Below are 16,695 nucleotides of genomic sequence, written 5' to 3' on the forward strand. Positions count from 1 at the left end.
GTCGGCACCGGCAAAAGTTATGTTTCGCCGGGCGGCGGGGTCGCGGGATTCCTGCAATTTGATTTGTTAAAGGGCCGTGACGCGACGGCCCTTAAAAAATAAAATTTTGCCAGTGGCGGGTTTTGGCGGTGGCGCCGTCGCTTGTCGCCGTCGCGTGCACTATAAGCACACGCGGCGGCGGTAATGCTTTTGTTTTCGGGCGAATTCGCATCGCCGTCGAGGGCACTATAAGTGCAGCCTAAGCCTTGACATGTTGTAGTCTGAGCCACAATTTTTGTAATACTTTAGCTAGACACCCATAAAAAAAACTTGATAGTGTTATAACAGCTTTGAAAAGGAGTAAAAAAAAAGTTGTCTTTCGATTCTCTGATCTAAGGCCCATGTTTACTAAGCAGTGCTATTGCATAATATGCCTTCCAGTGCTAGAATGCAAACTTAAAGCCAATTCATTTCAATACGCCATCACAAAGTGCCCGGTGAAATAGAACATCTTAGTAAATATGGGCCTGAATATAATTAATGAGCCCGGGGGTATGTTACGTTATTTATTTGTGTACGTCCTATGACAGGATAAGAAAATAGCTTAAAAATAGACGGCAGTGTGTCTTTCCTGGCAAAATTTTTATTAAATAACAGCTTTATATCTACTAATTTGAATACATGTTTTGTTCCAACGGGGGTGGGGGGGGTGAAGGGGGAGGAGATGTTTAAAAAAAAAAAAAATTCAAGACAACAATGTATTCTTTATCATACTGTAGTTCTGTTTTATTTTGTTTATTAATGACTGAAGAAAACGTGCTAATGTTCAGTTTATCCAAATTCCTTTTTGCATAGTGTATACACACACACACACACTCACAGACGATAATCGTACATTTATTACTTGTTTTTTATCACCTTCCATGCAGAGTTTGTGGTTAGTGTTGTTTCTGAAGACGACAGCATCATTAAGAAGCTGAACCCAGCTGACTGTTCCATGAAAATGTGGAAGTGTCAGAGCAGTGGCGGAAAACCACCAGCTAGCGTGAGTTTCTACATTTTCATTCAGTTATGAGTCTATTTACCTTGGGAAATCCTTCTGCGCCATTTTATTTTTAATGAAAGGAAACCCAAACTGCACTAAGGATCATCATTTAATAAGAAAAAATACAAAGGGGAGGCATAAAAATATTAATTCTCAACATCATCTTCTAACTTCTAAGCCACCCAAATATTTCAGATTATTCTCCTTGTTTCCCGAAGAAGCCCTACATACAGGGTAATTCCGTCTTTTGAAGAATTTCTTTAAAAATAATTTACAGGCAATCAGATTAAAATCCTTTACCCAGTCACCAAACGATAAATTATATTTATGGCAGCTCTTGCAGTGTTCTGCAGTTTGTTTTTTACTTGGTATGGGGTGGGAGGTGGTTATTAGACTTTAAAATCATATAACCCACCCTGGCATTATGGGGTTTTAAATATCATTATATATCTTTCGAAGTCAACATATTTTTGGGGTACAGTTCTTTGTAAACCAAGTCAGGCTGTCATGTGTTTGACTGGAGGACAATCATAACCTACTGGTCTTAGTCCAACTGCCGTACGGTCCACGCAATAATCTTTGTTTCTCCTGGGTCCCGATTTCTCTTTGATTCTACTTCCGTGCCTCCAATGTTCTACTTGCCTCTGTTCTGTTCTAGCCTTGATTTTCCTATGCGTCTCTGTGCCAACCAATCTCTCTCCTACAGATGAAGCCGATGTTATTGTACTTTCTGGTGAAGTAGTGTGGTAGCCCCGCCCCCTTCCCACACATGATTCAAAGCTGCTTCTCCCATTAGTGCATTGTGTATGCCCCACTACAGAGCTGCGTGATGTAAAGAACATCTGTACTGTATGTCATCTGTTTTCCAAAGTGTGACTCCTTCCTCTTCTCTTTCCATGCATACCTTGTGTGACTCCTTCCTCTTCTCTTTCCATGCATACCTTGTGTGACTCCTTCCTCTTCTCTTTCCATGCATACCTTGTGTGACTCCTTCCTCTTCTCTTTCCATGCATACCTTGTGTGACTCCTTCCTCTTCTCTTTCCATGCATACCTTGTGTGACTCCTTCCTCTTCTCTTTCCATGCATACCTTGTGTGACTCCTTCCTCTTCTCTTTCCATGCATACCTTGTGTGACTCCTTCCTCTTCTCTTTCCATGCATACCTTGCAGCTGAATCCTGAAGTTAGTCTGTGATAGACGGAAGAAAACTGGCCTTTGTGAAAAGTCATTTCAAAGGAGAATAGTTAAACTGGACAAAGTCGTATGGAAGGCTTTAGATAGCACTTAGTGGATACAAAAGAATACTTCTGTATACTAATTGGAATATGTCAAACTGCTGCTTCAATTAAGATGATACTTAAGTTATGAAACTTTTTTTTTTTTAATGCAGACAATGACCATTCATTGCAGTAAATCTAGAGATGCTGACAAGGAAGGCTGCTTTTATTTCAGGTATGTCAAACCTGTGCTACATCTGTATTCCAGGCAAGAGAGTTTAAAATGTCAAAAGGCTGTGGCAGCTCACTAATTTCCTACTTTTTGCATCACTGGTTTGCAGTCCCTCCAATATAAGAATATAGGCACTGGATAGAACTTTTGTCTTTATAAGTTTATATATTAAGATCTATAAAGAAAAATAATATTGTCAGCTGAAACTCTCTTCCATTCTTGTGTTCTATACAGTACCAGTATCACATCTGGATTGTAATGTGTGAATTTCTCCAGTGCAGTTTTGAGAGATGTTAGATGACTGTTCTCATTGGTACAGTATGTAGGCGGGAAAAAAAAGGTTTCATTGCCAAGCCTTTCAGGGTTAAATTTGGTAAAAGGCAGAAGTACACATTATGTAGTTACTGTGGGTTATTTTAAATGATCAGTTCCACAAATGCTTGTTTTTGTCTCTTCTCTCATATTATGGTCTTTAAATGGAGGACACCAAGTGTCAAGGCTTTCTTGTAAATTGTATGAATTAGATTAGAACAACCAAAAATGTAAAACGCACTGTTTACACAAGATCCCAAGTAGCTGCACTCAGTCTATAATGTTTAATGGACTGTAATAGTCAGGGCAATTATTTGTCCCATTTTAAGGAGATAACATTTCTTTCTCTTCAAAATGACACGCTAGAGTGGGTATCTAATTACAAGGCAAAAAAATAGACATTTTAATTAATTTAAAAAATAAAGTGATGACATAAAAATATTTATATATTCACAGTAATATTCAAATCCCCAGATTGGGTGGCTCATTCGTAGTATTTACTGAAGAGATAGGGTGCATATAAATATGTTGACCCTATTATTCTAGTCAGAAAAGTCACAAATTGGTACTGTAAAGTTGTTGATTTAATGCTTGATCTTAGTGCTGCTGATACTTATAAAGTCGGGTATATTATATTGTAACCTGTAAGGTATTACTTGCACCAATAATATTGACCAACAAAGCACAGGAGAACAGAAAAGAAACTTTCACCAATTTTCTGCATGAACAATATCATTGCTCTCTGTCAAAGTCATGTAGCGTCCTCTTTAATCAATAGGGCCCAGAAGTAGTGCACGCCACACCGTTTCGTAGCTACAAATGTATCTAATGCTTACATTACATTCCTATGCATTTCAGTTATTGTTTTCATTAATATTTGAACGTTTTGTTTGTTTTTTCCCTAGTATGAGCAGTTCCTTTTAAACTAGTTCTGTTCAATGGCTTTCAACTCATTACATTGTTCCATGTATTGCTTTCCAACGCAAGAAACAGGCCACTTCATTAATTTAGCACCTAGATGTTCTTCAGGGTAAATGCTGCATTTGTTTTGTAATGTGCCATGTAAAGAGTTTGTTTATTACAAATGAACTTTATTCCTTTTTACTAATTCCAGAGATAAAATTGTACCAGATCGAGTGGGGAAATACTGCATCCAGTTTGTATTTATGCCTGAGAAGACTCTAGCACTACATAGTGAGCAGGTTTGTCCATCTTGAAAATGTAAATACATTTACTCGCTAGTCTCTTTGCTTCAACACTGTTCTTGAATCTTTTCTCCCTTCTCTGTGCCTCTTAGTTGTACATTTTTTTGTTTTTTGTTTAAAGATGACGATAGATGTTATTCCTAATCAGCCTGTGAGGTTGGTTCCGTACCCACCGCCTTCAACACCTACGGTCTCCAATATAAAATCTGCAGCCAGTCGCACCCTGCTCAAGAATCTGTTGCTCAAGATTGTGGTTAAGTTATTTCTTTTTCTTTCCCAACATAACGCACATGAGGAATAGGGTCTCTTACACACACATTCACTGGCTCCCCTTTACTGTATCTTTAGCCAGTTGGGGTACGGTATTTTCAGAGTGCACATGAATGAAAGTACTGGTGAGGTGAGACTTGGAAGGGATTTGATTTCCACTGGCTGCACTCTTTGATAACTGTATTCAGTGAGTGCTTGCACAGCCACAGCGCACCCTACTCCCCCCCTCTGCTGAGCTTAAAGAAAATGTTTTAATGAAACACTTCCCTATTCTTAGGTCCATAAGTAATTCAACTTTTAATACATTTACACACATAAAAATCAAAGCAGCCAAACCTTTGCTTATAAAACGGGATGAATTGTTTAGCGAAGCCGATTAGACTGTGACGTTATAGTGTGATTAGTCAGATTTTATTCATGCCATCTCCCTGTCAAAGAACTGATTAGGAAAGGTTACTGGGTGACAAAGATGTTTTGTTTTACAATATTTACAAACATTTGTGGGGTGAACTTAAAAAAATGATTTGAAAATACTTATTCTTGTCTCCTTAATGTCTAGATAGATATAGATAGTTCACTGCACTCCAGGTTAGCAAAAATTGAAAATATTTAATGAATGCATCAAAGCAAGTACAAAAATCAACAGCGACGTTTCAGGCCTAGACCGGGGGTCCTTTCTCCATCTCTCTCCCTCTAGCCCCTCCCCCTCTCTCCTCTGTCCCCCTCTCCTTGGACCCTGAATTTTGTAGTTATTAGCTCAATTAGGATTCTGCATGAGATGGCATTTTTAACATGATTCAGTTCACCTGATGCTACAGATTTATCAGAGGATTAGCCCGTTAAATGAAACAGAAGCCCATGTAAAATACCTAAAAAGAGAATAAGTCAAATTCTGTGTTCACACCATTTCAATCTTAGTTGTCAGTCCAAATACTTCTATTAATTATTAAAGAAAATCATACTCTGTTGCCCCCAGTTGATTCCTAGCACAGCATACCCATACCGGGCTCTCAAACCTTCAAGTGGCGTTAAAAATATATATATATATATATATATATATATATATATATATATGTACAGACATACCCCGCATTAACGTACGCAATGGGACCGGAGCATGTATGTAAAGCAAAAATGAACTTAAAGTGAAGCACTCCCTTTTTTCCACTTATCGATGCATGTACTGTACTGCATTCGTTATATTCGTGCATAACTGATGTAAATAATGCATGTGTAACAGGCTCTATAGTCTCCCCGCTTGCGCACAGCTTCGGTACAGGTAGGGAGCCGGTATTGCTGTGCAGGACGTGCTGCCAGGCGTATGCGTGAGCTGCCGTTTGCCTATTGGACGATATGTCCTTACTCGCGAGTGTACTTAAAGTGAGTGTCCTTAAACCGGGGTATGCCTGTATATGTTACACATAATTCCTCATTATACGGCCATGTTACATAGCTGTAATAGTCTTCAATGAGGAAGTTTTTCCTTTTTCTGCAGTTCATTAATCCTCATGTACAGTTCTTTATTCGCCTTTAATGTGCTGTGTGGTTTCCTAAATATATTTTTTGTTTTTTTTGTTGCTAATTCTAAGAATTTTTTTTTTATACTTTTCTTTGACTTTAGGTTGATTATTGCCGTTTATTTTTCAGGATGAGCATAATAATGTGGCAGGGGCTGATCTAAATGGCAAAATAATCGCTAAGATCGTATGTTCCACTGAGGATGAGGCAGAGATCCCACAGTTTCAGTCTAACACTTCCACAATAGAGTTCCCGTTTAAGAAAGGATCAGCTGAAATCAGTGTATGTATATCTTTATATAGCACCTACAGTGTACTTGGCGCTTCACAAAGACAATACAGTACAGGGAATTATAATAATATAAGGGTGCGAAGCAAAGTCTGACAAAAGGAAAGAAAATCCCTGCCCCGCAGAATTTACGATGTACGTGGTATGTTGGGAGAGTTACAGAGAACGCCAGTGAAGGAATAACTGCTGTAGATTTCCAGTGCTTGGCCATAATGGTTGGTAGGGGTAGGAGTGACACTGGGTGTGGGACTAGCCATGAGTCCAGACTATTGCGATGCTTAATTTAAGAGGTGAGTTTTTAGGTTGGTCAGAATTAAATTAGATGGGTTAACACTATTGGCATGGCGGGAATAGGTGTGTATATGACTGGGTCCAGGATTAGGAGAGAAGATATCCCCTGCAGCAGGGAGTAGAGATAACGAAGAGTATTTGTGGGGGTGATTTTTACTGAGAAGTGTAGAAATGTGGATAGGAGGGGAGTTGGAGAGGATAGAAAAGTTTATAAAGGAGTAAGGAAACAGCAAGGCTGCACATGCTACAAATCAACAGTGTATCTTGATTTAAATCCCCTGTAAAATAGTATGTAGGAGAAACTTCAGTTTCATTTCACATTTTACACAGGCTTAAGCGCCACAGATTGAAGTGCACGCCGGTTGCATGCATCTCGTCACTGGTTTAGGTACTCAAAGACTTACATTGTATCCCCTACTCCACGGTTAGAGTATTGGGTGAGAAGCCCTAATCCTTACTTTAAGAGATTTCATGCTGGCCGATCCACATGTTTAAATGGTGCCACTTATATGATCAAATTAATGTATATTATGTGGAAAAATGTTGTGTGCTAAGGGGAAATCCGCAACATATAAATATATTTATCAAACCGATAAAGGTGCAGTGACACTAGTCTCAAAAAGTGTATAACTCATGTTGATTAAATACACACAAATTCTCAGCAAAACATTGCATATATAGAGACGCCTCAAGTGTATCCAGTATTCCCAAGCAAAAAGGGATGTCTGTGTCAATAAGGATATACATTCCTAAAACCCTGCTGACTCATTTAGATTTCTTCCATGGGTTAACGTCCCGCAGCTGATCTCAGGTAGCTTGTTACCTATGCATTAGATGAAAAAAAGAGAAGCGTGCAAGGACACGCAATAGTGTTGTAATTACCTTTTACTATATTAAAAAACACAACAAGGTAAAACAGTAATGCCCTTACAAAATGTCAGATCTTTAATGCTTATATCACGATAGAGAAATGCCACTCTGGGGAAAGTATTCCGTGCGTCATGTAACACCAGCGGGGGTTCCACTGAGGTGAACTTTTTCTTCATACTGACCTTGGTGTTCTGATTGTGGTAATCCAGCTGAGAGGGGGCAGATCATCTTCTCCCCTGTTTAGGGGAGACAACTGCATCTCCGTGAGAGGGTTGAACGGAACCCCCGCTGGTGTTACATGACGCATGGAATACTATCGCCAGAGTGGCGTTTCTCTGTTCTTTATCTACGGAGCTACCTGATCCTATCCCAACACCTCCCTGCACTACAGACAGACATGCCTGCATGACCGGAGGAGAGCAGGTCCTGGATCAACGTTGGAGCCACAAGTCTATAATGATATAAGCTTTAAAGATCTGAAATTTTATACGGGCATTACTGTTTTTGCTTGTTGTGTGGTTTTTTTTTTATATAATAAACTCTCTTACACTGTTGCGTGTCCCTGCACTCTTCGCTTTTTTTTTTATAGATTATTATAATGAACAGTTCTTAATGGTCACTCTTTATTTTTGTACAGGACCTCCTCCTTGCAGAAAACAGTCCCGGGAAGGATAGCACTCAGTACCAGCTCACGTTCACTCTCGTGCTACCAGCTAAGAAAGCAGAGGCTTTGGATCCATATTGTCTCCCATTTATGTTTTACAATGGTAAGTTAAGGTATAATTTTAGATGCTGATTGTGAATGAAAGATCTCACTATAAAGATGATAAACTCGATAGGAACCAGACATTGGCCCATATTTAGTGTGCATGTGTGTGTGCGCGCGTGTGTGTGTGTGTGTGTGTGTGTGTGTGTGTGTGTGTGTGTGTGTGTGTGAGCGCGCGCACTTAAACCAGCCGCAAGCTTATTGTAATGTCATTTTACATGGATTTACATTAAATTATAAGTGTGTTTTAGTGAGCAAAATTGTAATTTGCTCCTGTTCATTTCATACTATGTAATTGCTTTTGCAGCAGAGTCAGAGAGCCACCTTTGGTCCATGGTCTGCCAATTGAAGAGTATATGTATATATCTTTTCTGTGCATATGTATTCAGTGTATATATGTATCAACAGACGACAGTGAAGTGTTCTGTTATATATATATATATAACACACACACACACACACACACACACACACACACACACACACACACACACACACACACACACACACACACACACACACACACCATCTCTAGTAGGAGATGTGAGCACTTATGTATTGGGTTCTATCGCCTGGGTGCTCCGCGAGGTAAATTGGTAGGAACAGACTGGCACTCATAGGTCTTGTTGAAATATCTATTTATTTAAAAATACCACTTTTGAGCCGATTCACATGTCTTAGACAGGCCCACGACCATGCCTTTCCCCATTATCACTTGGCATACAATGCTTCCACTGCAGCGAGGCATTCTGGGTAATGACGTGCAAATGAGACGCTCACTTTTTGCTTCTAATCCATTGTAACATGGATCTGGTGGAGGGTTTTTGTCATTTGTTTTACTCACCATAGCTTTGTGTCTGTAGCCACTACCAGCTTCACGTTGCATAGCCAGTAGCCATCGTCTCACTGAGGAGGCTCACAGATGTCTGTGAGTAGGTCTACTGGCCATGCACTTCTTTAACCCAGGCTGTGCTGAAAAAGCCATGTAATGTGACAGGCATACGCTTATAGGGGTCCATGTTAAAATGGATTTCAAGCAACAAGTGAAACACTGAGGGCTCATTTTTTTCATGTCATTACCCAGAATTCCTGCCTGCAGTGGTAGCATTGTACGCTGAGGTAATGGGGATAGGCAGGGTTGTAGACCTTTCTGAAACATGTGAATGTGCCTGTAAGTGGTATTTGTGCTTGCTGTACACCTGTACGGTTGTCAGGGAGTGTTGTCACTTTTGTATTCACCGTAACATACTTTATTTATAAAGCGAGCTATACGTGTGCGTTAGTTAATATACCACTGTTTTGTTGAAGGGGCCTTTTGCATCAAAGATGGGTGTCAATTACAATACTAAGGAGTCTATTGTTTATAAAGATTCATTCTAAATATACACCACATAATGCCAATTTTTTTTTTTTTTTCCAGATTTCAAGAAGCAGCAGCAGATGGCAGCACTTACTAAAGAGAAAGATCAGTTGTCCCTTTCTGTTATAGTTTACAGAAGCCTATTTGATACTACAAATCAGCTTATCGATGAAATAAAATGTAAGTGTTCCCTATTGTAGTGAATCGGGTAGTACGGTTTCTTTGTTTGCGAGGGTATAATCTGTTTCTTTATATGCACCTACTTCCACAACTACAATCTCAGAACACGTCTACATCAGTCTGCAAGTCAAGTTTTTCTCTCTCTCTCTCTCTCTTTCTTTTTTTAAAATATATATATATATATATATATATATATATATATATATATATCCCTCTCCCGTAGTGCAGTGGTAACTTTTAAAATGGGTGAATACAGTTCAAATCCGTGTCAGCTCCTTGTGACCAGGCGCAAGCTAGTTTGTAAGCTATAAGTGGCGGTGAGTGACCTGCAAAATTCATGGACCGTGCTGAGTACACTGCAGAGCAATGCAGAAAAAAATATTTTTGTTCCTTTGGTTGCTTATGCCCTAGAAAAAGTTCCAATGCGTTTTAAGTACTTCAACAAAACTATCAATTTTAGACTGTGACAAAGAAATGAGAAATATGAATGGTTGTACAATCTTCAATACAACCATTACTTTGACAGATATTTTTAGCCTACATTTCTTTTCAAGAAACATATCTATAGAGAAAACTAAATAAAAAGCATGGAGAAAACTAAATAAAATGCATAGCGAAAACTAAATAAAAAGCATAGAGAAAACTAAATAAAATGCATAGAGAAAACTAAATAAAATGCATGGAGAAAACTAAATAAAATGCATAGAGAAAATTAAGTTAAATACATAGAGAAAACTAAATAAAATGCATAGAGAAAACTAAATAAAATGCATAGAGAAAATTAAGTTAAATACATAGAGAAAACTAAATAAAATGCATAGAGAAAACTAAATAAAATATATAATAGACGGCTACATTTCCCTTGTGGCAAAGATAAGATGGTTCACTTACGTGTTCATATTTGGTTCAAGATAACTAGAATGTATATATTAGAAGGCTCTTGGTAGAGTCATGAAACTCTGGTATGGGTGAACGCACCTTAATTGTGCAATAATCTAGTCTATTGCTTGAGTGGCAGTTTTCACCAGATTGTGGTGCATTCAGCCAGGCTGGAGTTTCTTGCATCTTCCTATTCCAATAGAGCACACATGAACACGTCGCTCCCACCACTTGCAGTTTCTCACACTGGTGTTCTGCTTTTCTTCAGGTTGCAGTCACTTTTAGGATGCTAAAGGCGCTGTCTAGGTCCATAAATTAGTTTGTAATCATTTTTCTTATTATCATGAAGGATATTTGTTACGAGGTTTCGTTTTGTGCATCGGAACCCAAGCCCCATCTCTAGTCATGGAATTGCTGCAGCTTGTTTTCTACGGTTATCCCCTAACACAAATATTACAATACAATGCTTCATATATGGTGTGTTAATTGCTGCTTTTCTTTTTTTGAGCCTCACTCTGCAAATGACAAATAAACTATGACACTGTTTTGGGGGGATTAGGGGTCCATCCATTGTTCCCGCGCACCCTTCATTTCAGTACTGTTCTAATTACTTCCGTAGGAAGTGCTGCCTATAATCACATACTTATTGTAGAGACCATGTTACATGGATAAATATACTCGAGCTTCAATTAATTTCAATTATTTTCTGATAAATTGTTTCCATGTGACATCTGTGGGGGTTTATAATATAGTACAAAAAGATTAGTTCAAACAAATATGTAAATTATTCATTATTTTCAGCTACATACCTGTTGTCGTTGTGCATGCAACTGCTTAACCCACACCTGCAATCTTATCTATTTGTGTCTAGTAGCTCCATTATCTAAAAGGTGCGGTCCTTCTATGGCCGAACTGAACCAAAGTTATGTGTACATATGGCAACCTGATACATGGGAGGAGTTTGTTTTCCTTCAGCCACTGCCTTTTGTGTGATGTAAATGTGTGTTCAACAAAAGTTTGCACAGGCTACATCTCACTACATGTTCCCTTAACCTTATTGGTCGTTTGGCAAGGACATAACGGGCTAAACTTAGTGGATCCAATGGACTATCAGGACTAATGGGGAATGTAGAGGAATCACTTGATTTATAAACATACGTTTAATTAAAATTACAACGTTTTCTGCAGAGACTCGAGCACTGGCACTTTATCACCTTGCATCACATTCAGATATATATGTGTGATTGGGTGTATAAATTGCTTTATTTATCTTCATGGTGTTCTTAGGTCAAGCACAAGAAGCAAAGGCTAAAGCGTCTCACTTGAAGCAGGAACTGAAAAGAATGCAAATCGAGATACCTACCCAAAACCCGGTATGTTTTTGCAAATAAGACTTTGAACTTGAGGGTCTCTGAATAATGGACAACAAACATTAAAACTATACTCTGTGTTTTTGCTTACAGATTAAATTCATCGACTCCATCATAAAACAGAAGATGTCACAGCGAGACACCATATTGAATCAGCCTAGGAGGAAGTGTTCTCTTCCTCCGACTTCCAAGGGCAATACGGACATTTTAGGAAAGGTGAGGTTTTTACTTTGCGTTCAAATTGTACAACTTTGCCTAAGCAGTGGGGAAGTCTTTATAAGTAGCTATTGATGCTGCGGAGACTTGTCAGTAGAAGTGACTCTTGAGCCTGAACTGAAAGGATTAAAGGCTTGCCAACTAACACTTCCTGGTCACGTTATCTGAATGCGGATGTGCATGAACACCGTTGCCAGTTTTCAGAGGCACTTTCCTCGGTTCCAAACCTGTTCTGTTTTGTTTTAGCTTCCAGGTTAAAATGGTCAAAGTCACAAAAAAGGGGCATGAAGAGAGTGATAAACACAAAAGCACCTGCACCTTATCAGAATTATTTGTGTTGAGAAACATTTCCTTTTAATATAAATATGATGTGCAAAATACAGACTGCAAATAGAGGGCCGTATTTTGTGTTTGTTTTTTTAAATGGCGGCATCCGTTTCATGAAATGTAAACACCATATAAACAAATTAAAATAATCACCTGCAACATACTGATGAGCCATCCATAATGCTTGTGTAATTTTTATGTGCCTTTAGCTTAAGGCCATATGTGCAGTCGTAATAAAAAAACAATGCAACAGTTTCCAGAGTGAGATACCAAGTAGGACACTTGCGCACAGATTTCTTAGTGCAGTCTCTTCCATTTATTAGAGAGCAGTGAAGAGTGCAATGTTTCGTGTCCCATATGGACCTTTTATCTGGTCATCTGATGAATGGTCTGTGTGGGACCTGAAACATTGCACTCTTCGATGCTCTCTAATAAATGGAAGAGACTGCACTAAGAAGTCTGTGCGCAAGAGTCCTACTTGGTATCTCGTCTATTGCATTGTTTTTTCAGTCTGTCTTGTGCTGACCACACATTCCAAGTTGTTGTTTTTTTTTGTTGTTTTTTTCCACCTACTTTGTTTTTCCTAACATTTAGTTTTTCTGACCACAGCATAAATGCTTTACGGTCAAGGTAATCACTCACCAAATGAAAAATAAAATATGCTTGGATCCCAGGAGCATGATAGACTGTAAGACCGTCATGCACTATAGATGTCCCGGTTCACATAATTATTATTATTTTTTCGAGGCCACCTTCTGCTTCTCCACACTCCTCTGTGTGCCTTTGCATACATCTTTTATTTCTCCCATTATCTATTGAAGTGTTTCTAGAGAGACCAAACTCAGAGGCAAATCTTTTAACTCTTAAGAAGAGCGGCACCCACTTCTGTGCTGCCAGTTTTCTGATACACTGATTTGAATGTTGCACTGATGTGTACTTTTAATGGAACATTGAGAAACTTTAGTGCTGGAGTTTTCTAAAGTATGAGAGTAACTTTGAATTAAAAAAAAAAGAAGAAGCTGGAAAGTGTATTTGGGGGGGGTGGGATTTTAAGAGAGAGCTGTCTCTGGGAGAGGAAAGCTGGCTGGTTATCAGACTTAGTTGCTGGTTTGTTTTTCAGATTGCCCATTTAGCACAAATTGAAGACAACGAAGCTGCAAAAGTAATCTCGTGGCACATGGCTAGTGACATGGACTGCGTGGTGACCATGACCACGGATGCTGCTCGTCGGATCTTTGATGACACACAGGGCCGCCAGCAGGTTCTGCCCCTGGATTCAATTTTTCGGAAGAATCTCCCAGTCTGGGGCAGGTACAACATGACCGCAAGCCACAAAATTCCATTGTCTCCCAAGCTAGTCGTGCAAGCAGTGTACTTGTATGAAAACATGTACAAAACTTTTTATACATTGCTGAAATTAGACCTTTTTGTTTGCTCTTTGCCTCAGTCATCACTTAAAACGTATTTTCTTCCTATTACGCTAGTTATACTTGTGTGTCTGCTTTGCCTTGTACTGTAATAGTTCTCATTCGATAGGGATGACATTTTCTCTTGTACTGTTATCTCATGTAAACTGCTGTAGTTGTGTGTTTTTAGTACTTGTACAGGTCTGATTCCTCTCTTCTCCGGCTGTTCTTTTACTCCGGTTGGCATTTGTGGCAGAGTAATATATGCTGTGCAGTGTTTCTGCATCTGTATCCTATTGCTATTGATGACAGTGATTTTTGGGGAAGTGTGACAGTAACAGTTAATACTAAATACTAGATAAGGCTGCCAAACCTCTTAAAATAATGGATTCAATTATTAAGGATAATACAACCGAATAGTGTTTGGGGAAGCACCTTTACTTGCTGTTGCAGGATCCGTCTCAATGTGTAGCTCACATAGATGGCCATGTTTCTTTCCCTTCCAAACTCTATACGGCGGGGAGCAGAAACATGCAAATATTTTTTTGTGCATGTTGCTTTTTGTTTTGTACAGCTGTTTCAGTTTTTGCCTTTATAATCATTCCTGTATAAAATGCACAACTAAATAAATGGTTCACGCCAAAGATCTTACAATGAAATGTTTGATATTTTGGGCACAAGGACATAGGTGATCGTATTTTCCTTGATTTTATTTCTAAATGTTTTTGCTTTCTTCCGCCTCCCTTTTCTCTAAACTCGTTCATTGGCTCAGATAGCTGTATCGTATTTCAAAGCACTAAACAGGGTTACAATTGTAATGGTATGTAGGTGTAAAATAAAAGCAGTAATCCGGGTATCATTCGTTTTTGGGGGGTGGTTTTGGTTTGTTTTTTTAAATCTTACCAAAACCACGTTTTTTTTTCCAGAGCTTCCTTGGTGGTCCCCTGACCTCTGTGGCCACCCTCCCATCCCCTTTGTTCTGGAACGTTGAGCCCCTGGGAGGGATTCTGCTGGACAAATTGGGGAAACAATATGGCTTCCTGGATCAGGGCGCACTCCTGCGGCCAATAGGAAAGCCATGATGTCATCGTTCTTTCTATTGGTGACCATTATACAATGTAGAAAGTGGCATTCTAATAATCCAGATAAAGATACTTAAGTGTTTACTCACCAGACGTCCTGTAGACCCCCAGAATAATTTGAAGAATTCGATAGTAACAGCAAACGTCACTCGCCAAAGAAAGGTGTTTTAAAACAGTATTTTATTGTAAATTACAGGCGTTTCTGACCTCACAGGAGACTTTTTTAAGGTGCAAAAGATAGTCTGTAGTCTTTTTGCACCTTAAACAAATGCCTCTGTGACTGCTGACCCAACTGTAATTTACACTAAAATGCTGTTTTCAAAGACGTTGTTTTGGGTGTGGTATCGTTTTCTATTTATCACCCTAGTACCCATGTCTCTAGACCGCTGCCATATTTGTTTGGTTTTATTATGTCAAAACCAGCACACACAAAAAGTCTTTGGGACAGGGGGATGTTTAGATATCGGCGGACCACCGATCAGATCCAGGGGACCCCACAACTTGCGTCGAATTGAAAAAGAAAAAAAACTAGTAGCCAGGATTGTTGCTTTAAGGTAAATTCACAGGGAGGAATAGCCCCAGTTTGAAGCGTAATGTGCATGATATCTCGGGCAAGCAACTGTGTCACTTCGTGTTCTCAAGTAATAAACTGCAATGCAAATAACCTTTTGGTTTGAGCCGTTATGATGTGTTCATTTCAGAATTGTTTTTCTTCATGCTGATTTCATCCACCGTTTACAAATGTAAGCTATTTCTGTATGTGTTAATGAGAAAATGTAATAGATTCCTGTTTTCCTTCTCCAGGCCATTACCACACATACGCAATGGAAAAAGCTGCTTCCAGCCACTTGGTAATCCGGTGTTTGGTAGAGATCTCTTGGTCTTCCCAGAAAATGCAGAGCACTGTCAAATAGGTAAATGGACTTGATTTATTCAACTTTGTTTCAAATGAATACCGTGTGCTGTGCCCATCCCTGATACTAAGTGTTCAGGTGGATAGTATATTTTCTATTACCTTTTTGTTACTCGGCCACACATCACCATAGGTGTAGGATTACATTTTTTGGCGATAGTGCCTTTTATTGTGTGATTTCTTGTTACATCAGAAGAAAGCTATAGATGCATGTACACACAATGTATGTATGTGTATATGTACATACATGGATTTAAAAAAATGTGTTTATCAAATTAGACGAAAGTAATGTTTTTGTTTTTTGGCGGGGTTTAGCAATGGTCCCATTGAAAGGTTCTACGTTCTTGAAAATGTGACTTTAACATGAAACATCCAGTTGACTTAACATTTTAACCATGGATTATTTGCACCATTACCAAAAACAAATGCGCTGAGAAAATACATGGGTAGAAATACAAAGACCCCAGACAATTGCTGTAATTTGCCTTGGAGATCACGAAGTCAATGTTTGAGGAGATACATTTGGCAAGTTGGTACATATAGGGACAAACCTGTTTTTGCAATCCAGTCTAGGCGTAAAGATAAACCAGTGACACACACAAGGTATTACATCTGGGTGATTGATGCATTAAAAGGTCACCAATTAGTTATTTTTATTTTTTTAATATTCATAACCCCCTTTTTGGGTGAATGTCATTATGTAGACCTTGCCATTGGCTTACTTTTCGCCTTCTCAACCCTTGGTAACATGGAAGGAGTTGGTCAAGTAATCACTTAATTCTCTTAATCCAGGGCCCCTGCTAAAAAGAAAAAGATAATTTGCAGATAAACCAAGACAATTAAAGTGAATTAATATGGGAATAGTCCCTATGTTCCTAAAAATGAGGAGAACCAGAAACAGAAATATTTATATTAAAAAATATATATATATCTGTAAAGCCTTTTTCTTTTTATGGAAAGACCGGGGCG

General features: G+C 38.8%; 1 protein-coding gene across 3 annotated transcripts in view; it reads left to right on the plus strand.

The window, feature by feature from the left end:
• SMCHD1 (structural maintenance of chromosomes flexible hinge domain containing 1) overlaps window positions 1-16,695 on the plus strand; it is a 130,062-nt gene that overhangs the window by 97,257 nt on the left and 16,110 nt on the right. For 2 of the 3 annotated variants that reach the window (XM_075585265.1, XM_075585263.1), the window contains exons 33-43: window positions 909-1,024; window positions 2,415-2,476; window positions 3,900-3,987; window positions 4,112-4,243; window positions 5,908-6,060; window positions 7,865-7,994; window positions 9,414-9,533; window positions 11,700-11,785; window positions 11,876-11,998; window positions 13,446-13,636; window positions 15,618-15,727. In XM_075585265.1, coding sequence (XP_075441380.1) covers window positions 909-1,024; window positions 2,415-2,476; window positions 3,900-3,987; window positions 4,112-4,243; window positions 5,908-6,060; window positions 7,865-7,994; window positions 9,414-9,533; window positions 11,700-11,785; window positions 11,876-11,998; window positions 13,446-13,636; window positions 15,618-15,727 — 1,311 coding nt within the window. The remainder of the gene's footprint in view (window positions 1-908; window positions 1,025-2,414; window positions 2,477-3,899; window positions 3,988-4,111; window positions 4,244-5,907; window positions 6,061-7,864; window positions 7,995-9,413; window positions 9,534-11,699; window positions 11,786-11,875; window positions 11,999-13,445; window positions 13,637-15,617; window positions 15,728-16,695) is intronic. The other variant, XM_075585266.1, reaches the window with a different exon arrangement.

The sequence above is a fragment of the Ascaphus truei genome, chromosome 2 (assembly GCF_040206685.1).
Source record: "Ascaphus truei isolate aAscTru1 chromosome 2, aAscTru1.hap1, whole genome shotgun sequence".
NCBI classification, from domain to species: Eukaryota; Metazoa; Chordata; class Amphibia; order Anura; family Ascaphidae; genus Ascaphus; species Ascaphus truei.